Source organism: Otolemur garnettii, unplaced genomic scaffold (assembly GCF_000181295.1).
Source record: "Otolemur garnettii isolate 467f Iridium unplaced genomic scaffold, OtoGar3 scaffold00034, whole genome shotgun sequence".
NCBI classification, from domain to species: domain Eukaryota; kingdom Metazoa; phylum Chordata; class Mammalia; order Primates; family Galagidae; genus Otolemur; species Otolemur garnettii.
Genome location: NW_003852429.1, coordinates 15,078,105 through 15,101,897, shown reverse-complemented (window position 1 = coordinate 15,101,897; position 23,793 = coordinate 15,078,105). Strand labels below are relative to the sequence as shown.

General features: G+C 39.0%; 1 protein-coding gene across 1 annotated transcript in view; it reads left to right on the top strand.

Annotated features, from left to right (window-relative positions):
- Positions 1–7,398: 7,398 nt before the first annotated feature.
- The window catches only part of ARGLU1 (arginine and glutamate rich 1), a 21,065-nt gene continuing 4,670 nt past the window's right edge, over positions 7,399–23,793 (top strand). Inside the window, exons 1-3 of the mRNA XM_003789614.2 lie at positions 7,399–7,995; positions 16,025–16,250; positions 18,544–18,627. Coding sequence (XP_003789662.1) covers positions 7,649–7,995; positions 16,025–16,250; positions 18,544–18,627 — 657 coding nt within the window. The 5' untranslated portion in view covers positions 7,399–7,648. The remainder of the gene's footprint in view (positions 7,996–16,024; positions 16,251–18,543; positions 18,628–23,793) is intronic.

The window sequence follows — 23,793 nt, the reverse complement described above, 5'->3', positions numbered from 1 at the left end:
ATCAAGTCCACAGATCCCCATCCCACGCCTGACCACCAAGTCCACAGATCTCCATCCCATACCTGACCACCAAATCCACAGATCTTCATCCCACACCTGACCACCAAGTCCACAGATCCCCATCCCACACCTGACCACCAAATCCACAGTTCCTCGTCCCACACCTGACCACCAAGTCCACAGATCCCCATCCCACGCCTGACCACCAAGTCCACAGATCCCCATCCCACACCTGACCACTGAATCCACAGGCATCCTGGATGATGACAGCTAAACTGCCATGACCAGACTCTTTTCTGGAAACCCACAGACAAAAGGGGTCACAAAAACAAGGACGAAGGACGCTTCTGATACCTTCTGCTACAGCAAATAGTAATCACATCCTAAGGTCTAGCCAGATAAACACAAAACTTCACACCAAAAGCCTATCTGCTTCAATTCCTATAACCCAGTGTACCATGTCTGGGTTTTAGCAAGAAATTATAAGACATGCCATAAGGCAAAGTAGAAAAAAACAAGACTCCTGAAGAAATAAAGCAAGTATTAGGATAAGACTCAGATATGGCAGAGACCTTTTTAAATTAACATATCAGGAATTTTAAATAATTATGATTAAAATGCAAAGAAAAAACTGGACACCATGCAAGAGCAGACAGGTAAAGTAGGCAGAAAGATGGAGATTCTAAGAAGAATCAAAGGAAATCCTAGAAATCAAAGTCATTTCTATAACGGAAATGAAGAATGTCTTAGTGAGGTCATCAGTAAACAGGACACACTTGAAGAAGGGATCAGTGGGCTTACAGACAGGTCAGTGATAACTTCCCAAACTGAAATTTGAAGAGAAAAAATAATTTTAAAAAAGGGAACAGAATATCCAAGAATTGTGGAATACAAAAGGCAAACATGCTGATGGAATATCAAAGAGAGAGCACAGAGAAAGAAGAAATAGTTACAGTAAGAACAGCTGAGAATTTTCTGAAATTATTAATAAAAATCAAACCACAGATTAAAGAAGCTCCATGCACGATAAATGCCTGTGCATGTAGCTACAGAGGACTCAAACTGCAGAAAAGCAAAGACAAAGAAAATCTTTGAAGAAAATTTTGGAAGAAACCTGGGGGCTGGTGAGGTGGGAGTGGGGGTCACCTCCCTGTAGGGAACAAGGATGAGCATGCCTTTGAGACTTCCTGTCAGCAGTCAGGCAAACAAGCAGAGAGTGGACTGAAATATTCAAAGTTGAGAATGAAAAGACCCACCTAGAATTCTGTATCCAGCAAAATTATCCTTCAAAAGTGATGAAGAAATAAGGACTCTCTCAGATGAACCCAAACTGAGGGAATTTGGGTGCCCATAAACCGGCCTTGCCAGAAAAGTTGAAAGTTCTTCTGAGAGGGGAGTAACATAGGTCAGAAAATCCTATTTACATAAAGAGTGGAAGAGAGCTGGAGGAGGACAACCTGAAGACTCATAGGATAGCCTGAGAAGCCCTGATGGCTGACAGTGTTGAATTGTACTTGTGGCCCCGTGCTCCTGGAAAACAGAGATGGTCAAGAAATCTCCCATCCTTTGTGTGGGGGAAATGGCTTACTTCACAGAAGCCCCTTCCTCAGACGACTTCAGTTACACTCACAAAAGTCCCTTTGTTTACTTAAGACAGGCCACACATAGACTTTCCAAATTCCTATTCTTTGCTTCATAAATTAGCTAAGTTATTTTGTCCCCATTGATTAACGGAAACAAAATTCGTATTTATCAACTTTTGGTTAAGTTTCTCTCCCCATCTGAGGTAGTGGAATTTTGGCCTACCTCCAGCCTCAGCCAATATTCCTCTCCTCCAGAGAAGAGGTTGGCCTCATAGGAGACCATCTTCCTACCTACTCTCCCATCACGCCATTCCCCTTCCTTCCCCCACACATCCAGTTCTTTCTAGACTTGATTATTCCTCTTTAGAAAGGAAAACCCAGCTTCGGTCTAACTTTGGGGATGCTTGCATTCCTGTGGTCAGAGCTTTCTCCTCCCCAGCACCCCACCCACAGCCAACCCCTACAATAATCCTTTCAGAAAGTCTCTCCTTAAACTGAGTCCCAGTTTGCTTATTTGACACCGTAAATGTGGCCTCCTGCTTTGGCCTGGCTGTGTCAGAGCCTGGCAAGCTCACTCTCCCTCTCTCCAGGATCAGCTGTTGTCGCTGTCCAGTCTGAGCAAGTCATTGGCCTTCTATGCTCAACAGCCCTAAGAGCTGCTGCCTCAGACACTTTGGACAGAAACAGTGTAGATCTCTGCATCTGCTGCCGTGAGGACTAGCTGCACGTGCTTTTCCTCGTCAGAAGATTATTTTTTGCTGCCTCCTGAGCCAAGGATTCCCTTTTTGTTTCTTAGAGGAGCAGTGAGTTTTGTTTGTTTTTCCACAGATGCACACTTACAATGAAACTTGCATAGCAAAGGGCCTCCTGACAATAGTTTTAGATGGAGAATTGATGAGCATTTTTCTTAGGGAAAAAAGGCTGCATGGTTTATACGAACTGAACATTCTGAATTGAATTCATAAAATGGTTTTTTGGAAACTGGAGTTCTCCAGATTTTACTGCCAGAGCTGTGAGGAAAGCACTCTACTTTATGTTCAAATTATGTAATATTTTGTAATTTTGAATTCTGCCTAAAGCTGTTTTTAGAGAACCCATGTTTTAAGGCTTCTCAGGGAAACCAGACAACACATTCCATATTTATTTATTCATTCGGGATGTTGGGTTGAACACTTTCTATGAGCCAGGCACTGGGCCTGGAAAGGGATTATGACAGTGACGAATCAGATATGATCCCTCCCGCAAGGAGCTCACTTTTTAGAAGGGTAAGAGATATTAAGTGATTGGTTAATATTTTTTAAAAATTACAAATGTGAAAAGTGCTACTGAGGAGATGACCTGCCAAGAGAGTAGGAGTCAGGGAGGGGAGGGAGAAATGGGTATAAATAGAGTTTCAAACAGCTCATGAAAAAGGAAAATGAAATTCTTTTTTTTTTTTTAATAATTTTTATGTTAAGGGGTGAACATGTTCTTATCACATGGATGAACTGCATCATGCTGGTCAGGGCTTTTAGTGTGCCTGTCACCACACTTATGTACATTGTACCCAACAGGTAACTTTTTGCCCCTCACCCCCCTGGGAGATGAACTTCTAAGAGACAACAGTAAAGAAGCGTGAGGGGTCGGTGACTGAGCTACTGAGATCAGCCCTGGTGGCCCAGGACTCCTCCTACCCTTCAGGTGCAGATAGAACTACATGCACAGTATTGCCCATAAACTACGCACTCAGTATTTATGACCTGAAGAAACGATTCATGGACATGTTACAAAATATATCTCAAATTTTGAAAAGGTATCAGAACGATTGAGGATCAGTAATTTAAGAATTAGGAGGAAAAGTACATTCAGGCATCTCATTGGTGTTTTTTACATTTAGATTATTCTTTAGAGTGACCTGTTTTTGAATGATGTGATAATTTGTTGGTATAGTTCTCAAAAACTAATATGCCAAATAATTAGAAATAACTATCTTTAACGTTTGAGAGACTTCATTCCAGATATACATAAACACATATATAAATAACATTCCAGATGTATCTATACAGGGTGGCCACGGAGTCTGTGTGCAACTTTAAATTGCACACAAACATTTTGGATATCCTATATATCATATATGGATATAGAAAACCTATTACATCACATATAAATCATTCTAGATAGGTATAGAAATGTGCAGACAGATGGTGATTGACAGAAATATTTCCATTATAATGGGTATAACAGGCCAGGCCCAGTGGCTGAGGTTTGTAATCCCAGCATTCTGAGAGGCCAAGACAGGTCGACTGCTTGAGCTCAGGAGTTCCAGATCAGCCTGAGCAAGAGCAAGACCCATCTTTACTAAAAATAGAAAAATTAGCCAGGCATTGTGGTGGGTGCCTGTAGTCCTAGCTACTCAGGAAGGTTGAGGCAAGAGGATTGCTGGAGCCCAAGTCTGAGGTTGCTGTGAGCTATGATGCCACAGCACTCTACCCATGGCAACCAAGTGAGACTCTGCCTCAAAAAAAAAAAAAAATATATATATATATATATATACACACACACACATTTATAAATGGTGTAATTTCACACACTCTACATTAAATTTTATTTTACTTAAATGTATCTGAAGAAAAAGAGTAAGTATTTCCTTCTATTCTACTATCTCCCTACTTCTGTATTAGTATCCTTTTTTTTTTGTCACAGAGTCTCACTTTGTCACCCTCAGTAGAGTACCATAGCATCACAGCTCACAGCAACCTCAAAATCTTAAGGTTTAAGTGATTCTTTTGCCTCTGGCTCCAAAGTAGCTGGGACTGCAGGTGCCTGCCACAATGCCCAGCTATTTTTTTGAGATGGGGTCTCACTATTCCTCGGGCTAGTCTCGAACTCCCGAGTTCAGGCAATGTATTAGTTTCTTATTGTTCGCTTTAATTTACTTATAGGGCAAACCCTTGGTGGGGCTGCTGGGAGGGGATTAGTTCATGGTGGAAGAGCTGACATGAATGTGATTAGTACTTGTTTTAATTCTGTTCAGCTGTCCAGGCTACTATAACAAATTATCTTCAACTGGATAATTGATAAACAGAAGTCTACTGTTTATAGTACTCGAAGTTGGGTAGTGCAAGATCAAGGCGCCAGCAGATCCAGTGTCTAGTGAGGACTCATATTCTACTTCAACATAGCTTTCTTGCTATTTGTTACATGGCAGAAGGGGTAAGTAAGCTTCCTCTTATAAGTTTATGGTTTAAACGTATACGTCCCTCCAAAATTCACGTTAGAACCTAATATGGTTCAAACGTATACGTCCCTCCAAAATTCACGTTAGAACCTAATACCCAATGTGACTGAATTAAGAGATGAAGGCTTTTAGGAAGTGATTAGGTCATGAACGGTCTGCCTCCATGAATGGATCCATTGGTCTTATAAAAGAGGTTGGAGGGAGTGATTTTTTTTCTCCCCCTTTTGGCTTCTGTGCCCTCCACCATGTGAGGATACACCCTTTATTTCTTTGTGAAGATACCAAAACAAGGCACCATCTTGTAAACTGGGAGCATGTCCTTACTGCACCCGTTGCTGCCTTGATCGTGGACTTCTGAGCCCCCCAAACTGTGAGAAATAAACCTTTATTATTTACAAATTACCCAATCTAAGGTATTTTGTTATAATAGCCTAGATGAAGACAGGCACTAATCCCAATTATGAGGGTGGAGCTATCATAACTAAGCAAATCCCAAAGGACCATTCAGATGGTTTAAACTTATGAATTGGGGGAGGGGGGTCATAGCAGTGCCCTTAAAAGAGAACTCAAAGAACTAGCTCACTGGTTCTACCACGTGAGGACACTTTGAGAAGGTGCCATCTGAGAATCAGAAAGTGGGCCCTCAAGGGCAGCACCTGTGGCTCAAAAGAGTAGGACACCTGCCCTATCTGCCAGAGGTGGCGGGTTCAAGTCTAGCCCCAGCAAAAAAAAAAAAAAAAATGAAAAAAGAAAATGGGCCCTCACCAAAGATAGAATCTGCTGGCATCCTGAACTCCCAACCTCCAGAACTATGGGGAATAAATTTCTGTTGTTCATAAGCCACCTAGCTTTATGGTATTTTGTTATGGCAGCCCACACAGACTAAGACACAACTCTTCCTGTTCAATGTTTTCTTGATAATTCACAACTATGTGACCTTCCATATGAAATGTGAAATCATTTAATCAGTACTAGTACACTCATCCCCAAGAGAATTTGCGTATTTCATGAGAATCAAACTAGTTCTATAATTTGACTTGGGAACAGTAGCATATTTTTGATACTGACTACTCATCCAAGAAAACAATATATGTTTTTCATTTCCTTGGGCCTTATTGCTGCCTTTCAGCAAAATTTTATCATAAAATCTTTGTAACTTGTCAATTTCTAAATATTTTATGGCTTTTGTTGCTATTGTGGAGACAATCTTACTTTATCTTTGGTATATTGCTTACAAGAACATTTCTAATTTTTCATTGGCTTACCTACTGTGAGTTAAGCCTCTTATTGGATTCAATTTCAAAATTGAGACACTCATTTTTTTTTTGTACTATGATTTTATTTATCTAAAAATCAGGATGCAAAGTATATGTACATTTTCTAAGTCCAACAACCTAAAATATGAATATATGGAGAAAGACAAAGCAATTATGTGATAAATTTAGTTAAGATGATGAGATTGTGGGGAGCTGTTTATCCTTTTCCTATTTTCCAGGATATTTTAAATTTCAAGTATATCTATAAAGAAAAATAAAAGTTCTCCTAATTTTCAGCCAGAATTTCAAATGTTATTCCACATAACTTCCTTACCTATACAACCATGGAGACTTGGGGACTTCATACATGTGCACACCTGACCCCGCCACTGAGCCTACCCATGGAGGCAGCCACCCTTCCTGGGCGCTTGCTGCCTTACAGCTGATGTAATACCTTTTATATTTGAGAGGTTAGCTCTGGGAAAATCCCTGAACTGTGTAACTTTAACTACACTGAATGTGTCCCAAACTAAGCATTGAGACACCTAGATTTTCAAGGTTTCCTATCATCTGCAAATAATAATGTTGCCTCTTCTTTTGGGGGCTTTTCACTGTTACAGTCAGCTTATTGTACCACATAGGAAGAAAGCTTTTCTTGGCTAGAGTTTAGAGGGGGTTGCTGATTATGTGCAAAGGGCTTTGGTCAAAATGGCCTACCTACATATTCCTGCTCTGTCGTCTACTAGTTGTGTGATCCTGGGACTGGGAAACTTATCTGACCTCTATGGATCTCAGGGTCCCCATCTCTAAAATGGGGATAACAATCGTACTTAGAATTGTTAAGAATCAAGCACTAGTTAATACATTGAATCATTTAGAATGGACATTAAGCCCTATATTACGCATTAGTTTGCATTTATCAAAACCTGTTGCAAACTTTATTTCCTGTAAGCCTCACAACCACACCAGAAATTGCGGCTACCTCCATTCTACAAAAGAGGATACCAAGCTCTAAGAAGCAAGTGCTCTGCCCGGGGTCAGTCACATACAATTTAGGGCTGCCTGACAAAACTAACCCTTAGAAAATAGTGCAATCAATCAAATTCTGCCAACGCGTGCGATTTTAAATCGCACTAAAGTGGGATTAATTCATTCTACACGCTGCTGGCATTTTACCAGAAAAGGATAGCATACTGACGCAACAGCACGAGGCTCCCATCCATCGCGTCTTAGGCTTCCGCCCAGGTTGCCGAGAAGAGCCGAGCGCGCTCGAAAGAGCCCGTCAACCTTCGGCAACAATCGCCAGGGGGCGGGGCCTGTGCTTCGGCACGTTCCGCGCAGGGCATTGTGGGAAGGGCGGCCGGTGCAGCCGCAGCTGCCATCTTAGCGACTCCTTGCCTTGCGGCCTGCTAGTAGCAGGCGGCATTACGGCGGCTGTAGAGCTCGGGAACAGGCGCAAAGTCACCTGGTCGACAGCTTACCTTCCACCAGCCTCGACAGGACCGCCAGCTCGCGTCTGAAGGCGGAGGCGAGAGGAGCCGGGCGCGTGAGGGGGCTGAGGCCAGCGGTTAGTCAGAGCGTCTCCCGGAAGGATGGGCCGGTCCCGGAGCCGGAGCTCGTCCCGCTCCAAGCACACCAAGAGCAGCAAGCACAACAAGAAGCGCAGCCGGTCGCGGTCGCGGTCCCGAGACAAGGAGCGCGTGCGGAAGCGTTCCAAATCCCGGGAAAGTAAACGGAACCGGCGGCGGGAGTCGCGGTCCCGCTCGCGCTCCACCAACACGGCCGTGTCCCGGCGCGAGCGGGACCGGGAGCGCGCCTCGTCCCCGCCCGACCGCATCGACATTTTCGGGCGCACGGTGAGCAAGCGCAGCAGCCTGGACGAGAAGCAGAAGCGGGAGGAGGAGGAGAAGAAAGCGGAGTTCGAGCGGCAGCGAAAAATGTGAGTGCCGGTGGGGGAGGGGCGGGGCCGGGTCGGGCCGGGGGGCGCGGGGAGAGTGCGGGGCGCGTGGCCGGCCCCGCGGGCTGCGGCGCGCCGGGCGCGGGCCGGGAGGGAACCCTTGAGGCCGGAGCTGAGGCGGCTCGGGGCGAGAGCGGTTTTGGCGCGAGAGGCGGAGAATCCCGGAAGTCGGCGGAGTTGAGCGCGGGGTCGCGGCGGCGGCGGCGTCTGCAGGTCCGCCCGCCAAGGGCAGAGAAAGGCGCCGAGCCGGGGGCGCACATCGCGGCTGCCTGCAAGCAGGTCTCCTCAGGAAGCTTAAATAGTCGATAGGGCATGAATACTCTCGGGAATGGGAGAGAATATTCTTTAGATGCCTATCAAAAAATTGCGTTTTCACTTTAGTGTGTTTCTTTTGTTGAAGGTGTCGCGGTTGCTTTTCTTTCCTTGAACCTACACACATTTCCTCTTTTTTGGAGACTTAAAAAACAATACACAGACCTGAAGTGTACAGTACAGTGAGTTGTGACCCTCGAAATCACCTGTGAAACCGTCATCTCAGACCTAGTTTTGCTTTATAACTCCGCTAGCAAACGTGCAGTTTTATTTCTTTTTCTGCTAGTTATTTAGAAGATTCTTGAGTACTTGCTCACGTACGGAATTTTTATTTGGAGAAACTCAGTTACATTAAGGTTCGTTACTTCGAATACTGTTTACATGTTTCAAAAAAAATCACCTCTTAAGTTTCCCTGGATATAAAAGTAGATGTGGGTAATCTCAAACTAAAGAACTTTTTTTTTTTTAATGTAGGCTTTTTGTGGAGTTTGTTTTCTACTTTAAGATCATGGTACCCTAATGCTCTGGGTATCCCCAAAGCTGAATTGAAAAGGACGGTGAACAGGTGCACTAAGTCCTTGTTTAACCAGCCATCCTTGTTAAGTTCTCTGAATGTTCAGAAAGTGCTTATGGGGCAAGAATATCCCTACATTTATCACTTTCCTCAGACAAAATTATGTGTGCTGAATTGTCTGGGGGTTTTCTATTTTCCTGTAGTTGCATTGTGTAGATTTCCCAGCACAGCTTGTTCCTAAACCAAAGTTACTAAGAGATACTAAATTACAGAGGAAGCAGTTATCTGGAGTTGTTTTGCTGCCAACATTTCCTTTTAAAACATATGCAACTCTTTCACTTTTTTTGTATGTAAGACAGTCTGTAATATATTTGAAATCAAAGTTTAAGTAATTGTTTTACATTAAACCTTAATTATGTAGAATCTTGCTTTTTGATCTAGAATAATGAACATATCAAAAATGTTACATCCCGAGATAATTTTCCATCCAAAGAATACTTATTTGACTTGCAGTAGAATACAAAGACTTTTAGGAAAAATGAAAGGAAACTTGGTATTCAGAGGATGCTTAGAAGCACTTATTTAGCAAGTATGGATGGATAGCAGAGAAGAAATCTAGGATGAGCTGATTGAGAATAGAGTGGTGTCTGGCTCTAGGTTGAAAGAAAACTGCTATAATTGTTTCAGAGGGGCAAGGGGGCAAAACTAAACTATTGTGTGCCATGCAGTAGGCAGTGCTTAATAATTTCTAATGTCTTCAAAATAACTCAAAGGAAACAGACATGAGGATTGGAGCTTTGGGAATAGAGCAGCAGTTCTCAACCTGTGGGTCGTGACCCCTTTGGTAGTCAAATGATCCTACCACCAGGGTCGCCTAAGACCATTCTACATATCAGATATTTAGATTACGACTCATAATACTAGCAAAATTACAGTTTTGAAGCAATGAAAATAATTTTATGGTTTGGGGTCACCACCACATGAGGAACTGTATTAAAGAGTTGCAGCATTAGGAAGATTGAGAACCACTGGAATAAGGGAAAGTCCCTAAGTGCCAGGCACTGTGGCAGGTGCTGTCAAGATAAAGATGACTGGTCTCTCTCCAATATCTTAACATTACTAGCTTGAAGACAGATAATTAGATAGGTATTAAGTGTAGTAAACTGAGTGATAGTAATATAAATGTGTAAAGAAAGTATCCTAGGTGGATGAATACTTCAGTTGTGCTAAAGAATGAATGGATCAAATAAGAAAAAGAGATAGTCAGACTAGGCATAAGATACATGTGGACCAAAGGAGAGAACCTCCTCCTGTCACTCCTGCCAGAATAAAGAGAATGGGGAAAAATGATCTTAAAGTGGAAAAATTAGGTGGCGTAGAATATGAATCTACAAATATTGCAGTTGTGGAGTGACTCTCGGTAAATAGAGGCTGGGAATGACAGCCAGGTTCTTGTTTGTCATGTTAAGGAGCTAGGATTTCATCCTAGAAACAGGAAGTGTTTCAGGCAGGTAAATGACATATGCTTGTTTGTTTTTAACAAATCATACATTATAGGATAGGAACTAGTTAAGAGGTGGGTACAGAAGTCCACACAAGAGTAGTGAGGGAAGTTGTTTGGATGGAAAAGAGGGATAGATTTAAGAAATATTTGAGGTGTTTTAAATTGGATATGGGACACAAGGGAAAGGAAGCATTCATGTTGGTTGTCTTATAATGTGGCTATTGCAACTCATTTGTCAAATATTTAAGTAAATGCTATGTCAGAAAATTGGTGAATCGTGAATAATGGAGAGGGAAAAGGGATAAGGGAGCTTCCACTGTGAGCACTAGTTTTGGATATACTGTACTGAGTTTATCCAAGGTTGATAATGGAGACTGAAGCCTAAGGAAGGAGGGCCTTTATTTATGTGTCAGTGTATGGACCAGGGAGAGTGTGGAGAGAGAGGAGCAACTGTCCGGGGACTTACCCTCGGGGAATGTCTGTATTTGCATTTCACAGGAGGGAGTGAATGGTGGAAGCAGAAAAAAGATCTTTAAGAATGCAAGATGTCAAATGTACTTTCAAGAAATACTAGGTTTAGGTGGAGAGAGACAGTGAAATAGGAATAGTCTGTTGGGTTTAAAGTTAGTAATTTTAAGATTGGAAATCAGATTGCTTTGTCACTTAAAATTCTGAGGCCTGTATCTGAACTTGTTTTATCTGTGAAATAGAAATAGATACCTGTGTTCTAAGGTAGATCTTTGTGGTATTTGGCATATAGCAGTCTTAATAAATAATGTTATTTAAGAGAACTTGCATATACAGCCAGACTGAGCCTGATGAACTTAAGAAGTTATGTACCAGTTAAAATTTTAATGCTTAAATTAAGTCTTCACATTTTCCCCTCCCCTTACTTTTCAATAGCTCAGTCACTTGGTTCAAAATTCACTTCAAAAAATCTGTTTGTGCTTATCCCTGTATTTCAGCCATTCAGTATAGTTCCTTCTTACTCCCCTGCTACACCACTATTACCATTTCCTTAGTTATTCTTTTAAGATGCTGTAGGAATGTTAAGTATTAACTGTTGAAAAAGTAGACAGCAGAAAATGACTTGCAGCAAATTAGGAAATTGTTAATGGTATAGTAACTTACTTTTGCTTGTGATATCTAGGTTTGGGTATCTTTTAGTGTTCAACTGCATAACAGATTAAGAGCCTTCAAATTACAATCTCTAAACTAGACTGGGATCAGTATGCTATATGAGTGATTCGTAGAACACTTGTACAGCTCATTGTGAGAGCAAAGATGAGCTTTTGTGAGCAGATTAAGTGTATGAATTACGTATTTTTAGAGATTAGGGCTGTGAAGATGAATTCTAGGGCATAGGACTTAACTTATGTTGACAAGAACTTTATTAATTTTCTAATGGTTATTTTGTTACATTTTTGTGCCTGTCTTTACCTCTCATATTTATCCTGGAGAAACAATATAGGGTAGTATAAGTGCTTAAGACATTAGCTTTGGAGTCTTCCTAGTTTTAGAGTAACAACTCCAGAACATCCAGTGAAGTTTAGTCCAGAAACTTAAACTCCTTAGCCTTAGTTTCCTAACTAAAAATGAGAGTATTAATAGCCACCTCATAGGAACAGATGTGAGATTTAAATGATGACATGGTATGAGTTCTTGGCATAGTATTTGGTACCTATTAAGCACTAAATAAATGCTGTTTGCTAGTAATTGATTTCCAGAGGTAAACCCCTAGGATTGAGTTCCCACACTTTAAAAATGTTTTAAGAGAATAGTGTCAGTTGCTCTGTATGGAATAATACTCTTTTTTAGCAGTGCTGCAGTTCTGTACCTTTGCTATGTTGTTTTAGTAGTTACTCCTTCTAAAGTTGATTATGAGTAGTGTTTTTAAAACACCTAAGAACATAAAGAAAATGGGGACATGGTATTTAACTATTTCGGTTGAAAAACTTGAGGATTTTGATTTAACCTAACTTTTTTTTTTTTTTTTACATGAGGATTTTTTTTTTTTTTTTTTTTTGGTAGAGACAGTTTCACTTTATTGCCGGGGGTAGAGTGCTGTGATGTCACACAACTCACAGCAACTTCCTTGTCCTGGGCTTTGGCGATTCCTTTGCCTCAGCCTCTCAAGTAGCTGGGACCATAGGCGCCCGCCACAACACCTGGCTATTTTTTCGTTGCAGTTTGGCCGGGGCTGGGTTTGAACCCGCCACCCTTAATTTAACCTAACTTTAATCAGCACAGATTCTTGACAGAAGGCAATGGGTTCAGCAGAAGAGCCTGAGGGAGAGATTAGAGAAAAGAACATCATGAGGGTGAGAACTCCTAGGGCAGAGGTTTTATGGAGTAGATAGGCTGTTAGATGTTAGATTCATCTTTTGTTAGACACTGTTGACCAAAAGTGTTTGAGTCCTACCTCCCCCACAAGAGCTCTAGTGCATCTTATAGGCATTAGCCTAATAGTGGCTTGATCATTGATTATGGTGATAAATTTGTCATCAATACAGATGGACTTATGCTTAATTCAGTTGTATATGTCCCATTCATATGTGTGTATCGGGAGGGGATAAAGTGATAACTGAACCTTTTGTAGCACTGGTTCTAAAAATTGATTTAAATTTTTTTTCTGATTACAGAAAATTGGTAATCAGCTTTTGTGATGCTTTGTTTTAATTATGAAGTAGCATTTTAAATTTTGCCAAGAAAAACAAAAAAAATGACGTTCTTGCTAGTACTTACAGGGAAGCAGTTTTCCTGTGGTGCCCTGACCTTGCCTGTCTTCACTAGAACAAGTCAGCAAAGCTTAATTGCAGTCATAGTGGGATGCCTTGCAGTTCCTGCAGGAACAAAGGAGAAAGATAAGCTTCCTTGTGAGAAATTCTACTAGATCGGTTCTCATTCTCCACTGTTTGGGTTGAGCTTGGGACTTTCCACTTGCCCTACCCTTTCTGCTATAAAATTGCTGAGCTGTAGTTAGAATTGACTGACTCCTTAGCAGCAGAGTGACCTACTGCCTGTAAGGCCTGTCATCTGGCCCCTTTGGTTTGGTGTGATACAGAAACCAGGACCTGACACCATGCTGATTTGGCTTTTGCTGTAAGTTAAATTTACTTGGCTCATTTTCTCCTTGCTGACAAATCTATGGAAATGTGGCCCTGTTAGCCATTGTGCCTTTGCTTAAAGATGGCTTGACTGCCTGACAAAAACCTTGAATTTATTTTCCCTTTACCAAATTCCCAAGTGAAGTTGGCACCTTTTCTACTGAAAAGCTAACCTGATCTAGGGCCTTAATCCTATTGTTTTTCCACCTTTCCACTTTGTATGGAAAGTTAATTTGAACTGTTTTATATTATTATCCTTTGAATAGTCAGATTAACATTGCTAATTAAGAGTTACATTGTATTGTTTATGAAATTATTTAGAATATTAAGTTTTCTAGGCTTCTCTAACTTTTCTAATTTCAAAAGAACCCACTAGCAAAAGTATGTGGGTGTGTGTGTATACTTTTAAGACCATTATGAAAAGTTTACACACACAAAGGTAGAATACTGTTAGGTAGGGGTTTATAGGCCCTTCATCTGATTCAGCAGTTGTCAGCTTCACTTGTTTCATCTATTATTTCTTTTTTCCCCTTTGGATGAAGTAGAGAAACAACATTTTGTATTGAAATGTGGTTTAATTTCCATTAAAATTGCAGTGTGATTTTCTGTAGATGTTCTTGGTGATTTTTAGTACTAGAGCTTGTATCTGCTCTCTTACTGAGCAGCTATCCATAAAGGCTATTGAAACCGCCCTAATATTTGATTGAAAAAGGAAAGGAGCATAGGCTTTCATGATCTTTTTTAAAACTTTAGTTTGGGGAAGGAGATATTTAAGAGACAAACAACAGTCTTCAGAATAGTTATTGGAAAAATCTAGGACCTAAGGGAAAATAAGCTCTCTTTAATAACTGTCGTCTCCTTGACAGAAGAATGTAGAGGGTAAATGGAGAAACTGAAATGAATGAGAATGATAAAGACATCTTGTTAGTTTGGTGTCACTTGTGAATAAGTAACAGGAGTTGAAAATGAAAATTCTTGGGTGGGAATTGATTGAGTTGAAGTGGATTAGGAACTATAAACAGTCTTTACTAAACAGATAATTTGAGTGACTTTTATGTATGTCATATGACTCAACAAAAGATGTAAGTTGCAAGCCTAATTTTTGTGGGTTGTGAGAATGTTGAAGTATTGATAAATTGACCTTAGGATTTAGATACACTGCAAGAGCCTCTGATTTTATTCATTTAGCACAAATTATCATCTCATAGTGCTATTCAGTAGCAATGTAAACAATAACGTATGCAGTTTAAAATTTTCTAGGGGCTGTTAGAAACCAATGAAATTAATTTTAATACAGTCTCAATCTATCCGTATGTTATTATTATTATAGTACCTAATTTTAAAAAATGAGATCATTTTATTCTTTCTCTTTATAGCAATCTTTAGTTCAGCCTAGACACGTGTGGCTAATGGCTATAGTTGGATATCACTGGTATAAAATGTACGAGGTTTCCACCATGCTACCTTGATAAATGTAAATGTTTTCAGCACAAAATTTTATTTATTTAAACATACTCTGTCTCACTTTGTTGCCCCCGGTACAGTGCTGTGGCGTCACAGCTCACAGCAACCTCCAGCTCTTGGGCTTAGGAAATTCTCTTGCCTCGACCTCCCAAGAACTTGGGACTACAGGCACCCGACACAATGCCTGGCTATTTTTTGTTGCAGTTAGAGCTGGGCCAGGTTCGAACCTACCACCCTACCACCCTCGGTATATGGGGCTGGCGCCCTACTCAACTGAGCCACAGGCGCGACCCTACACAATTTTATTTTGATGAAATAAGTTGGTTTATGATATCAAAGTAGGATTAAAATATGCTTTACCTAACTAAAAATAAAAATGTATTTTTACCTTTCTACTTCCTATATCCAGAGGAGCTTTTAATTGAAAATCAATTCATAAGAGGAACAAAAGGCACAGTAAAGGACATAGTACTCAGAACCTGTTGGTCATATTTTCAGTTAAAGCTGTATGCTGCTTATTTCAGCAGTCTGAATCTCTTCAAGTCTGTATTTATTCTCTTAGTGGGAAGAGGGAAATGAATTTAGCTAGTCTCGATTGCCTGCTATATCATAATTTTTCTGACTTCTCTGTAACTCAACCTTTAGACTGAGTGTATTGGCAAATAAGCAAATTCATGTATTTTAATAGTTTGTCCTCTCATTATAAAGTTGAGAGAAGTAGACTTTTCTGTTTCAAATTTCTGTAGTTCCTAAATTAAATCTAAAGAATTAGGTTGTTTGAATTTACCAGTCCTTGTTGTGTTCACAGTGGGATAGAGAAGAAAACCAGTTTTATATTTATTTGAATTTCTGTATCAGCTGACATGTCGTGGTCATTGCCTTAGTGTGAAGTGAATAATGAATTAACAAAATAATTGAGTAATACCAGGCTCAGTGGTTTATAGACTTAAATAACTAGTTTTGTTTAAGTTATTATTTATGGGTCCATTCATAGCCCAGACTTGAGCTATGTAAAAATGTATGTGTTCCCTTAATATTTTGAAATAAAATTTTTAAAAGATTCTTGTTTTTTTCGTATTATCTAAGACATGTTTTTACATTGTTCCCTAGTCGGCAGCAAGAAATAGAAGAAAAACTCATCGAGGAAGAAACAGCACGAAGAGTAGAAGAATTGGTGGCAAAAAGGGTAGAGGAAGAATTGGAGAAAAGGAAGGATGAAATTGAGCGAGAAGTTCTCCGGAGGGTGGAGGAAGCCAAGCGCATCATGGAAAAGCAGTTGCTCGAAGAACTCGAGCGACAGAGACAAGCTGAGCTTGCAGCACAAAAAGCTAGAGAGGTAACGCTCGGTCGTTTGGAAAGTAGAGACAGTCCATGGCAAAACTTTCAGTGTTGGGTTGTGCCTCCTGCTCAGTTCAGAAAGAGATGGAATACAGACTATCTCATTCCTTTCTCATCTAAACTTACATTGCTGCGAAAGTTAATTTTTTAGCCTATTCAGAAGTGCTGACTGATACTTAAAAGTTACTTTCATAAAACATATTCAAGGATACTTTTGATTAATGGAACTGACTTACATATTTGAGAAGTGTTTGAAACTTTTGCCATGGCTGCAGGACTTACATTCTTTTTTTGGGAGGGTGGGGGGAGACAGAGAGTGGTAAAGGGGAAAGGTTGAAAATCCACCTATGGTTGTATATTCCTCTATTCTGTTTATCACTCTTATTACCTAGACTGTGAGAGGCTTTTTGCCTTCAGTCAGATAAAAAAGAGCAGGGCCTAACATTGAGTGACAGTACCTGCTTTTGATAAATAGGTTTTCTCACTCTTCTTTTTTCCCTTCTTTTATCCCTCATTCCCTTCCCCAAATCCTGCTTCAACACAGTGGACTAATTCTGGCATTCTGATCATAAGGCCCTCCATTTTCCTAATGCGTTTCAAGGAATCTTTTTAGGAAAAATGTCCAGATTATTCATCCACTTTTTTAGTATCTACTAACAACTCCTTTTTTTCTCTAGAGAGTTATGAAGGAACAGGTTGTCCTTGTCTGGAGTCAAGCTAAACACATGATTTGTTTTATCAGCAGCTGGAGCAGAAGTTGAAAATGTCTTTCTGTGATACAGTAATTTGCTACTGAAGCTTTATAGCTTATTAGCACTAATTACTCCAGGATCCTAAAGCTAGGTGAAAGTTACTAAGACACTCAAGGCAAATTACTTCACAGCTCCGAGTGTCCCATCAATATAGAGTGCATGATAAATACGAATTGGTGTGTGACATAGGAAACAGGAAAATGTATTTTCTTGAACCGAAATATTTGACTGAAAAATACATGACTCATTGTCATTTTTCATCTTGGTATTATTATGGACAAGTTGACAATATATTAAATTTCTTTGCTTTCCAGTAAGCTTGGCTTTAAAGTGCATTTTCCCTCGTCCTGTCTTTAACTAGATAAATATGCTTTTATTTATAGTGGATTTTACAGACCATAAAATTGAATGTATGAAATTTTATTTATATCAGTACTTTTAATGAAGATAATTTTTGGAGTAATGGTGCTGTCTTGTAGCGAGTTATTAATCATAGTAAGATTTTTTTCTCTTCATTTGCTTTTTGTTTTCATATTAACAATTTTTTTTTTTTTACACGGACACAACCCTCTGACAGTCTTTCCAAATATTAAAATCATTTGAATTTGTATGCTGTGATCTGAACACTGCCCAAACCATCAAGCAATCTTCATATAGTTTGCATTATAAAATCTCATTAAATTCTCCAAGAAAAAATAAGTTACAGAATTTTATTTCCTGCATCCCCTGGATTCCTGAATTTCAGTTCAGATTGTAGATGACAATATAAGCTGCCTTTAGAAATTGTCAACATCTGAATGTTAAGTCCATTTTCCCCATGGAAGAAGCCCTTAGTTCCATGAAGTATGGATTACCATTTGTATTTTTCACTAACAGTAAATGTATTTTTCTTATTAATTGTTTGCCTTAGGAATGATGAATTACATTTTTTGTTCCTTCTTACCATAAACATCTGCATTCCTCAGCTCAGCCTTCCTTGTATGTTGTTTCTTTATAAATGGTTGAGCTGCTGATGCAGGTATTGCCAAGCTAACAGTACAAATCATTTTAAAGAGGAAGCTGGCGCGTATGGCAGCCGAGGAGCACACTCTGCAGGACACTGGACAAGACAGTAAATATTCAACTTTTAATGCTGATTAAAGGAGTATAGGTAAAGAATACGTAGGTATACATAATTGGTGAGACAAATATTCACTTTATTTATATTTTATATATTATTTTTTTAATTTGGTAAATACTATCCAGTTTTGTAGTTGTCCTTGTTGATTTGTGTGGTATTAAAGTATTAGTTATAATTGCCAGGAAACTATCATTAGGGAGGGTTTAGTTGGTTGCTGTTTGGACTGGGAGGGATGATTTAAATTTAGTGCTAGAAACCAATGTTAGTGGCTGCACAGTTTTATCATTTATCAGACAGAAGGTGGCTATAAAGCTGCCCTGTAAGTCAGATCAAAAAAGTTCAGAGGAAGATTAGTAAGTATTTATCAATAAAAATAAACATTTTGTTTTTCTAACATCTGAACATGTCCTCCCCTTTAGGAGGAAGAACGTGCAAAACGTGAGGAGCTAGAACGAATACTAGAAGAGAATAACCGAAAAATTGCAGAAGCACAAGCCAAGCTGGTGAGTATAAAGCACATGTGAAAAGTATTTTTGCATTTTGCTTTATTTTATTATTACTTTTTTTTTATCATATTTTGTGCTCTATAATTTGACTTATTTCAGGGTTCTCTGGGCCTTTTAAAGGCTTTGAGGCAAGAGTAGAAATTGTTGACTAGATTTTTATCTCTAATTTGCAGAGAATTCACAGTGGTTTAAAACGTGGGGAAATTGTAGTATTTGCTGTCTCAGTTTTTACTGTTCTAACCTCCTTTACATTTATCCTATGACTAAAAACACTAATGATAGCAACAAAAGTTTAGAGAAATTTATAATAAGTAATACACAGCATTTCACTTTGTGTTAGTTGCCTTGTTACCAATGACTAAGTGGAATAAGTACATAGTATATATTTGATAGTAAGTGTATCAGAATATAAATTTTATTTCCTATTTCCTTCTAGGAAGTAGGGAATAGATTAGTTTGTAATCTAACAAGAAATACAGAGACTTAGGTAATTGTATGATAAAGTGTAAATGAAGGTGATGTAAGCAATTTTGAAATTGTAATAAAGAAGCCATTATAAGAACATTGAGGCAATTTAAAGGAAAAAAAATTTATAAATTCTGTATTTTCTTCCAATTTTCTTTTTTAGTATTTTTCTGTATTCTATTTTTAAGCACATGCTAGTATTTTTAAAATAGAATAAAGCTTTTGGTGTCTTGAGGGTCTTTTGAGTGTATGAATATTTTTTGAAGTCTCATGTAAAAGAAGAAAACCTAAATTAAAGGACTATGGATACAAAACAATATCCTAAAACACAGACGAGGATAGTCAGGTATCATAAGGAAAAACTTTTTTCCCCCATGAAGGTGGTATACAAGAAGCCTACCTGAAAGTAAGAACAGATACTAGGTGGAAGGAAATTAACTTGGCAATGGGGAGTATTAGTAGTATTTATAACTCAGGCAGGAAGACATGACCCAGGAAGGAAGGTCTCTTGTTGGCTGGGGGAAAAAAGAAGGTTATAAGCTCCACTTAAAGGTGGTTAAAAAAAAAAAAAAAATTCTGTGGCTGTGCTTATAAATGCACATTAAAAGATTTGAGAGGGCCTAAATTAACACTGACCTTACTGACCCACCCCTTTTGAGAGCAGGGGTGAAGGGGAACCATAGGTGATGTGTCCTGTCATTGATAAGAATGCAAAAAGTTAACATGGAGCAGTTAGTGCTAGATCATGATCTGAAAAGATAGTGTACCCCAGGTAAGAGACAATACTGGAAATATTCTAGTTAAGTTAGTGAACATGGCAGAGTGGATTCTTAGTACATATCATTGTCCTGGTTATCATGAAGGCAAGAATGTTACCCGCATTGGAAGTTCATAAATCTGCTTTCTCAAAGTTAGACTTTAAAATTTGATTAGGTAGGAAAAGCAGTATAAATGTTACGTGGATGAATTATTGTTTGTGAATAAGATACAGTAGTACTTTTTTAGTTATTCTATATAAGAAGAGAATCTTAGTGCTGGTAGGAAGAAGTAAGAGGGAAAGTGTCAATCTTAATTTGAGTTTTGATGTTTTAGCTTTGAGAGGGGTGAATACAGTCTGCTTTGTGAGGCCTGGAGATTCCAGAAGAGAAGGGAAATATGATTAATAGTTTTAAAATATTGAAGCAAAATTACCAAGCAGGTAGAACTAAAATTTTCTCTTAGGACATGGTGAAAAGATGGGATATCTGTGGTGGGTTCAATTTGTGGTTGATCTAGAAGCTCTTCGGCTTAATGTGCTCCACCCAGGTGTTGATCCCTCCGACCTGGGGTGGCAAGGGACATCTTGGCTTCCTTATATCTAGCACCCTTTGTTTACTTACAGGAATCATGAAAATAAAACTTTTGGTTACTGGGCAAATGGTGAGCATAATGTGGAGCAGTATTTCTCCAGTGTAATAAATGGGCAGTTTTTGTTTTTTAATCCCAGTTATGAGATCTTAGAGCTACTTTTGCCAAATACAATTGACAAATATAATTTGATGAATTGCTAGAAAAATGAAGTCAAATTGCTATAAAAGCTTCTAAACACTTGTTTTCTGTTTATACTTTGGATTGACAGTCTTTAAACTCACACTTGTCTCTCGACCACTTGTAAACACTATCACTGTTGGGGCAGACAGATTTAGGTTTGATCTGATAGACTATATATTGTGATGGCATATTGATAAAACTTCAGTGCAGACATGTCTTAGAGAAAAAGAGGCTGGAATTTGAAAGTTTGGTAAGAATTTGAACATATTTAAAGCATTTGCTTACCGTGTTCAATAAAGTTGGAAGCATAGGTAATGGTTGATACTGGAGCAAAGGTTTATTTGGTTTTCTGGGTACTCACAGTCAGGCAGGTGAAATATTCTTTGTGTAGGGTGAGACCAAAAAAAAAAAAATGTTACTGTGTAGGAAGGCAAGGCACAAATTGATATTTCTTTCATATTTTGTGTTTTTTTCCTTCCTCTTCATCTCAGTTTTGAGCACTGTTTTTAATCTTTACACATGTTTACAGGGAAATACAGTAGTTGACCACCTCCCTACATTACTACCTCCTTCAGGTGACTTAATTTTCATAGATAGGACATGCAGTACATATACTCCGTGGAAGACTGACCTCCATATACTTACATTAACCATTTCTGTAAGTTGTATCCATGGGCACTTGAACTGTGACACAATATTAATTTGCACTTTATATCTTCACCAGTTAAGTCCACTCTATATCAAGTAGTAGAAGGTATGAACTTCATCCCTTAGTTGTATTATTTTTTCTTTAGTGTAAGTTATTGCAATATGCTGAGTTAGGCCTAACATCCTGTTATTTATCACATGTTGTGGAAGATTTTGTGCAGTGTGAAGGACTGGTTTGAATTAGGTACATCCTACAATTACTGAAGGTTTTTATAGTTAATTGAGGCATCATGATGCAAAGAAAAGAACTCAAAGAGCTGACATTGAAGAGAAAGACTGACACATTTTCAGGAAAGCAGCAGCCAAAGAAAGATGGCGGAACATTTTGGTGTTGATACGACCACAGTAAACAACATCCAAAAACGTAAACATGAGTATTTGGAGAGATATGGCAAAGAAAGTGGAGACCTACAGGAGACGTACAGTAGAAAAGGAGGAAAACTTCCCTTGATGACGTCAAAGAAGCCACATTAAGCTGGATGAGACAAATGAGGGCAGTTAATGCCTGAATCTCTGTGCCACTGATCTGAGAAGTTGCTCAGAAATTCACACAGGAATTTGAGGTGGCAGATTTACAAGCATCATGTGGTTGGCTTGAAAAATATAAACATCACAACACAGATCCCCAGAAAGTCTTATGTGGTGAATCCATTGAAGATCCAGTAGAAGTTGTGGCAGTTCCAAAAGTTTCCAGATTTCTTCAGAGACTTGAAAGATGACGACATCATCAACTGAGTGCAAACTCTTTTTTCAAGGTGATGCCTGACAGGAGCCTCCTCATGAGGAGTGACAAATATAAGAGCAGGAAACTTTCTAAAGAATGATTCACAGTTCTGCTAGCTCAACAGGAGAGAGGATAAGGTTCTTGCTTGCTGAGTGGTAAATTAGCAAATCCATGTGCATTCAAGAACCTGCAGCCCGTGGATGACTAGTGCTTTATTTGAAAAGTAAGTAGGGTTGTTGAATGAGAAATGAAGAAGAAATCGTCTGTTCTACAGACAGGAGACAACTCTTCTGGCCACTATAAGTGAATCATCTCACAAAAGTGACACTGAAATTTCTGCCTCCAAACATTACCTCAGAAATCTTGCCTCTTGAGTAAGGCCATCATCATAGCATTTAAACTATACTACCTAGGCCAGCTCCCACAGTGGGTCATTACTAAAACACAAACCCTCTAGAAGCAACTTTCTGTTACATCAGTTAATGCTCTAGATGCCATCCTCTACATCAGTTCTGCTTGGAATAAAGTTCAGCCAGAAACAATACAGAAGTGTTGCAAGAAAGTTGGATTTGTCACAAAATAAGAATGTCATGTTTGGGCCCCATGAAACTGTCCATCTCCCATAGCAGACTTTGAAAGTGTAGACTTTGTTACAGTAGATGATGAGGTCGCAACCTGTAATGAACCTGACCCAGGAATTTTCCAAGCTATATGACTGAAATACAGATCAGCATGAAAGTTTGTGAAATAGCTGATGAAGTGGAAGAAGCAAGTGAGGATGACACAGAAATTGTGGAGATTCCAAACTAAGAGATTGTCAGGCATCTGATAATGCAGTTGAAGTCATTTGCTATAGAAAAATGCCCAGGTATGCTGAGTAGTGTAGCCAACATTGAGAGTGCTTTCTCCACTTAATGTTTATAGTAAAAATAAGAAACTGTCCAAAATTGACTCTAGGGTCAATTGATTTGTATAATACATATGGTTTTATATGCTTTGATCATGTGTAATTTTGAATGACATTCTCTAATAAAAGCTGTATAGGAAAGTATATGCATGTTGTAGTACAGTAGGCCAAGTTCCTCATGTTGACTGCCTCTGTTGACCAGTTTGTTACAGATCCTTGGGAGATCATCTGTACAGTACAACAGAGGTTCTACTGTATTGAAAGTCCTGTTAAAATATTAGTTGTTTGCGAAAGAAAGGGGATTGTAATAGAATGTTGTAGACAGCTAAGGGCTTTATGGATATATGTATGTCAGTCATGGTGATTTGTCTTGTTGAATTAATAATTCTGTTTGCTTCTTAATATGCTAGAGATGGGGACAGTTTATTGTTAATTGCCATAGAAAGCAAGAATAATGGGAAGCATTCTATAGAGCCTTTAGTAAGTGAAGGAAAAGGAAGAGATGCCAAACATTACCATTCACCAAAATCTACATTGAGAAAAGAAGAAAATCTACATAGAGAAGGCATTAAATGCTCTTTGGTGTGTTAATTCTGGAAACAAGGACATCTCCATATTATGAAAATATTTGGTCAGTGGTAATGGGTGCATGAGATAATTGACATAATTGCATGGGGGGCACATTTCTTTGCTTCTCTATTGAGGTTGGGATATATTTTGAGGAATTTATTAAAACTACACTTCATTCTACTTCTGTAAATAGTCTTTTATGTCTTTTTTTTTCTTTTAAAGTAGGGAGTTGGTTTCTAAGAGTTTTTTTTTTTTTTTT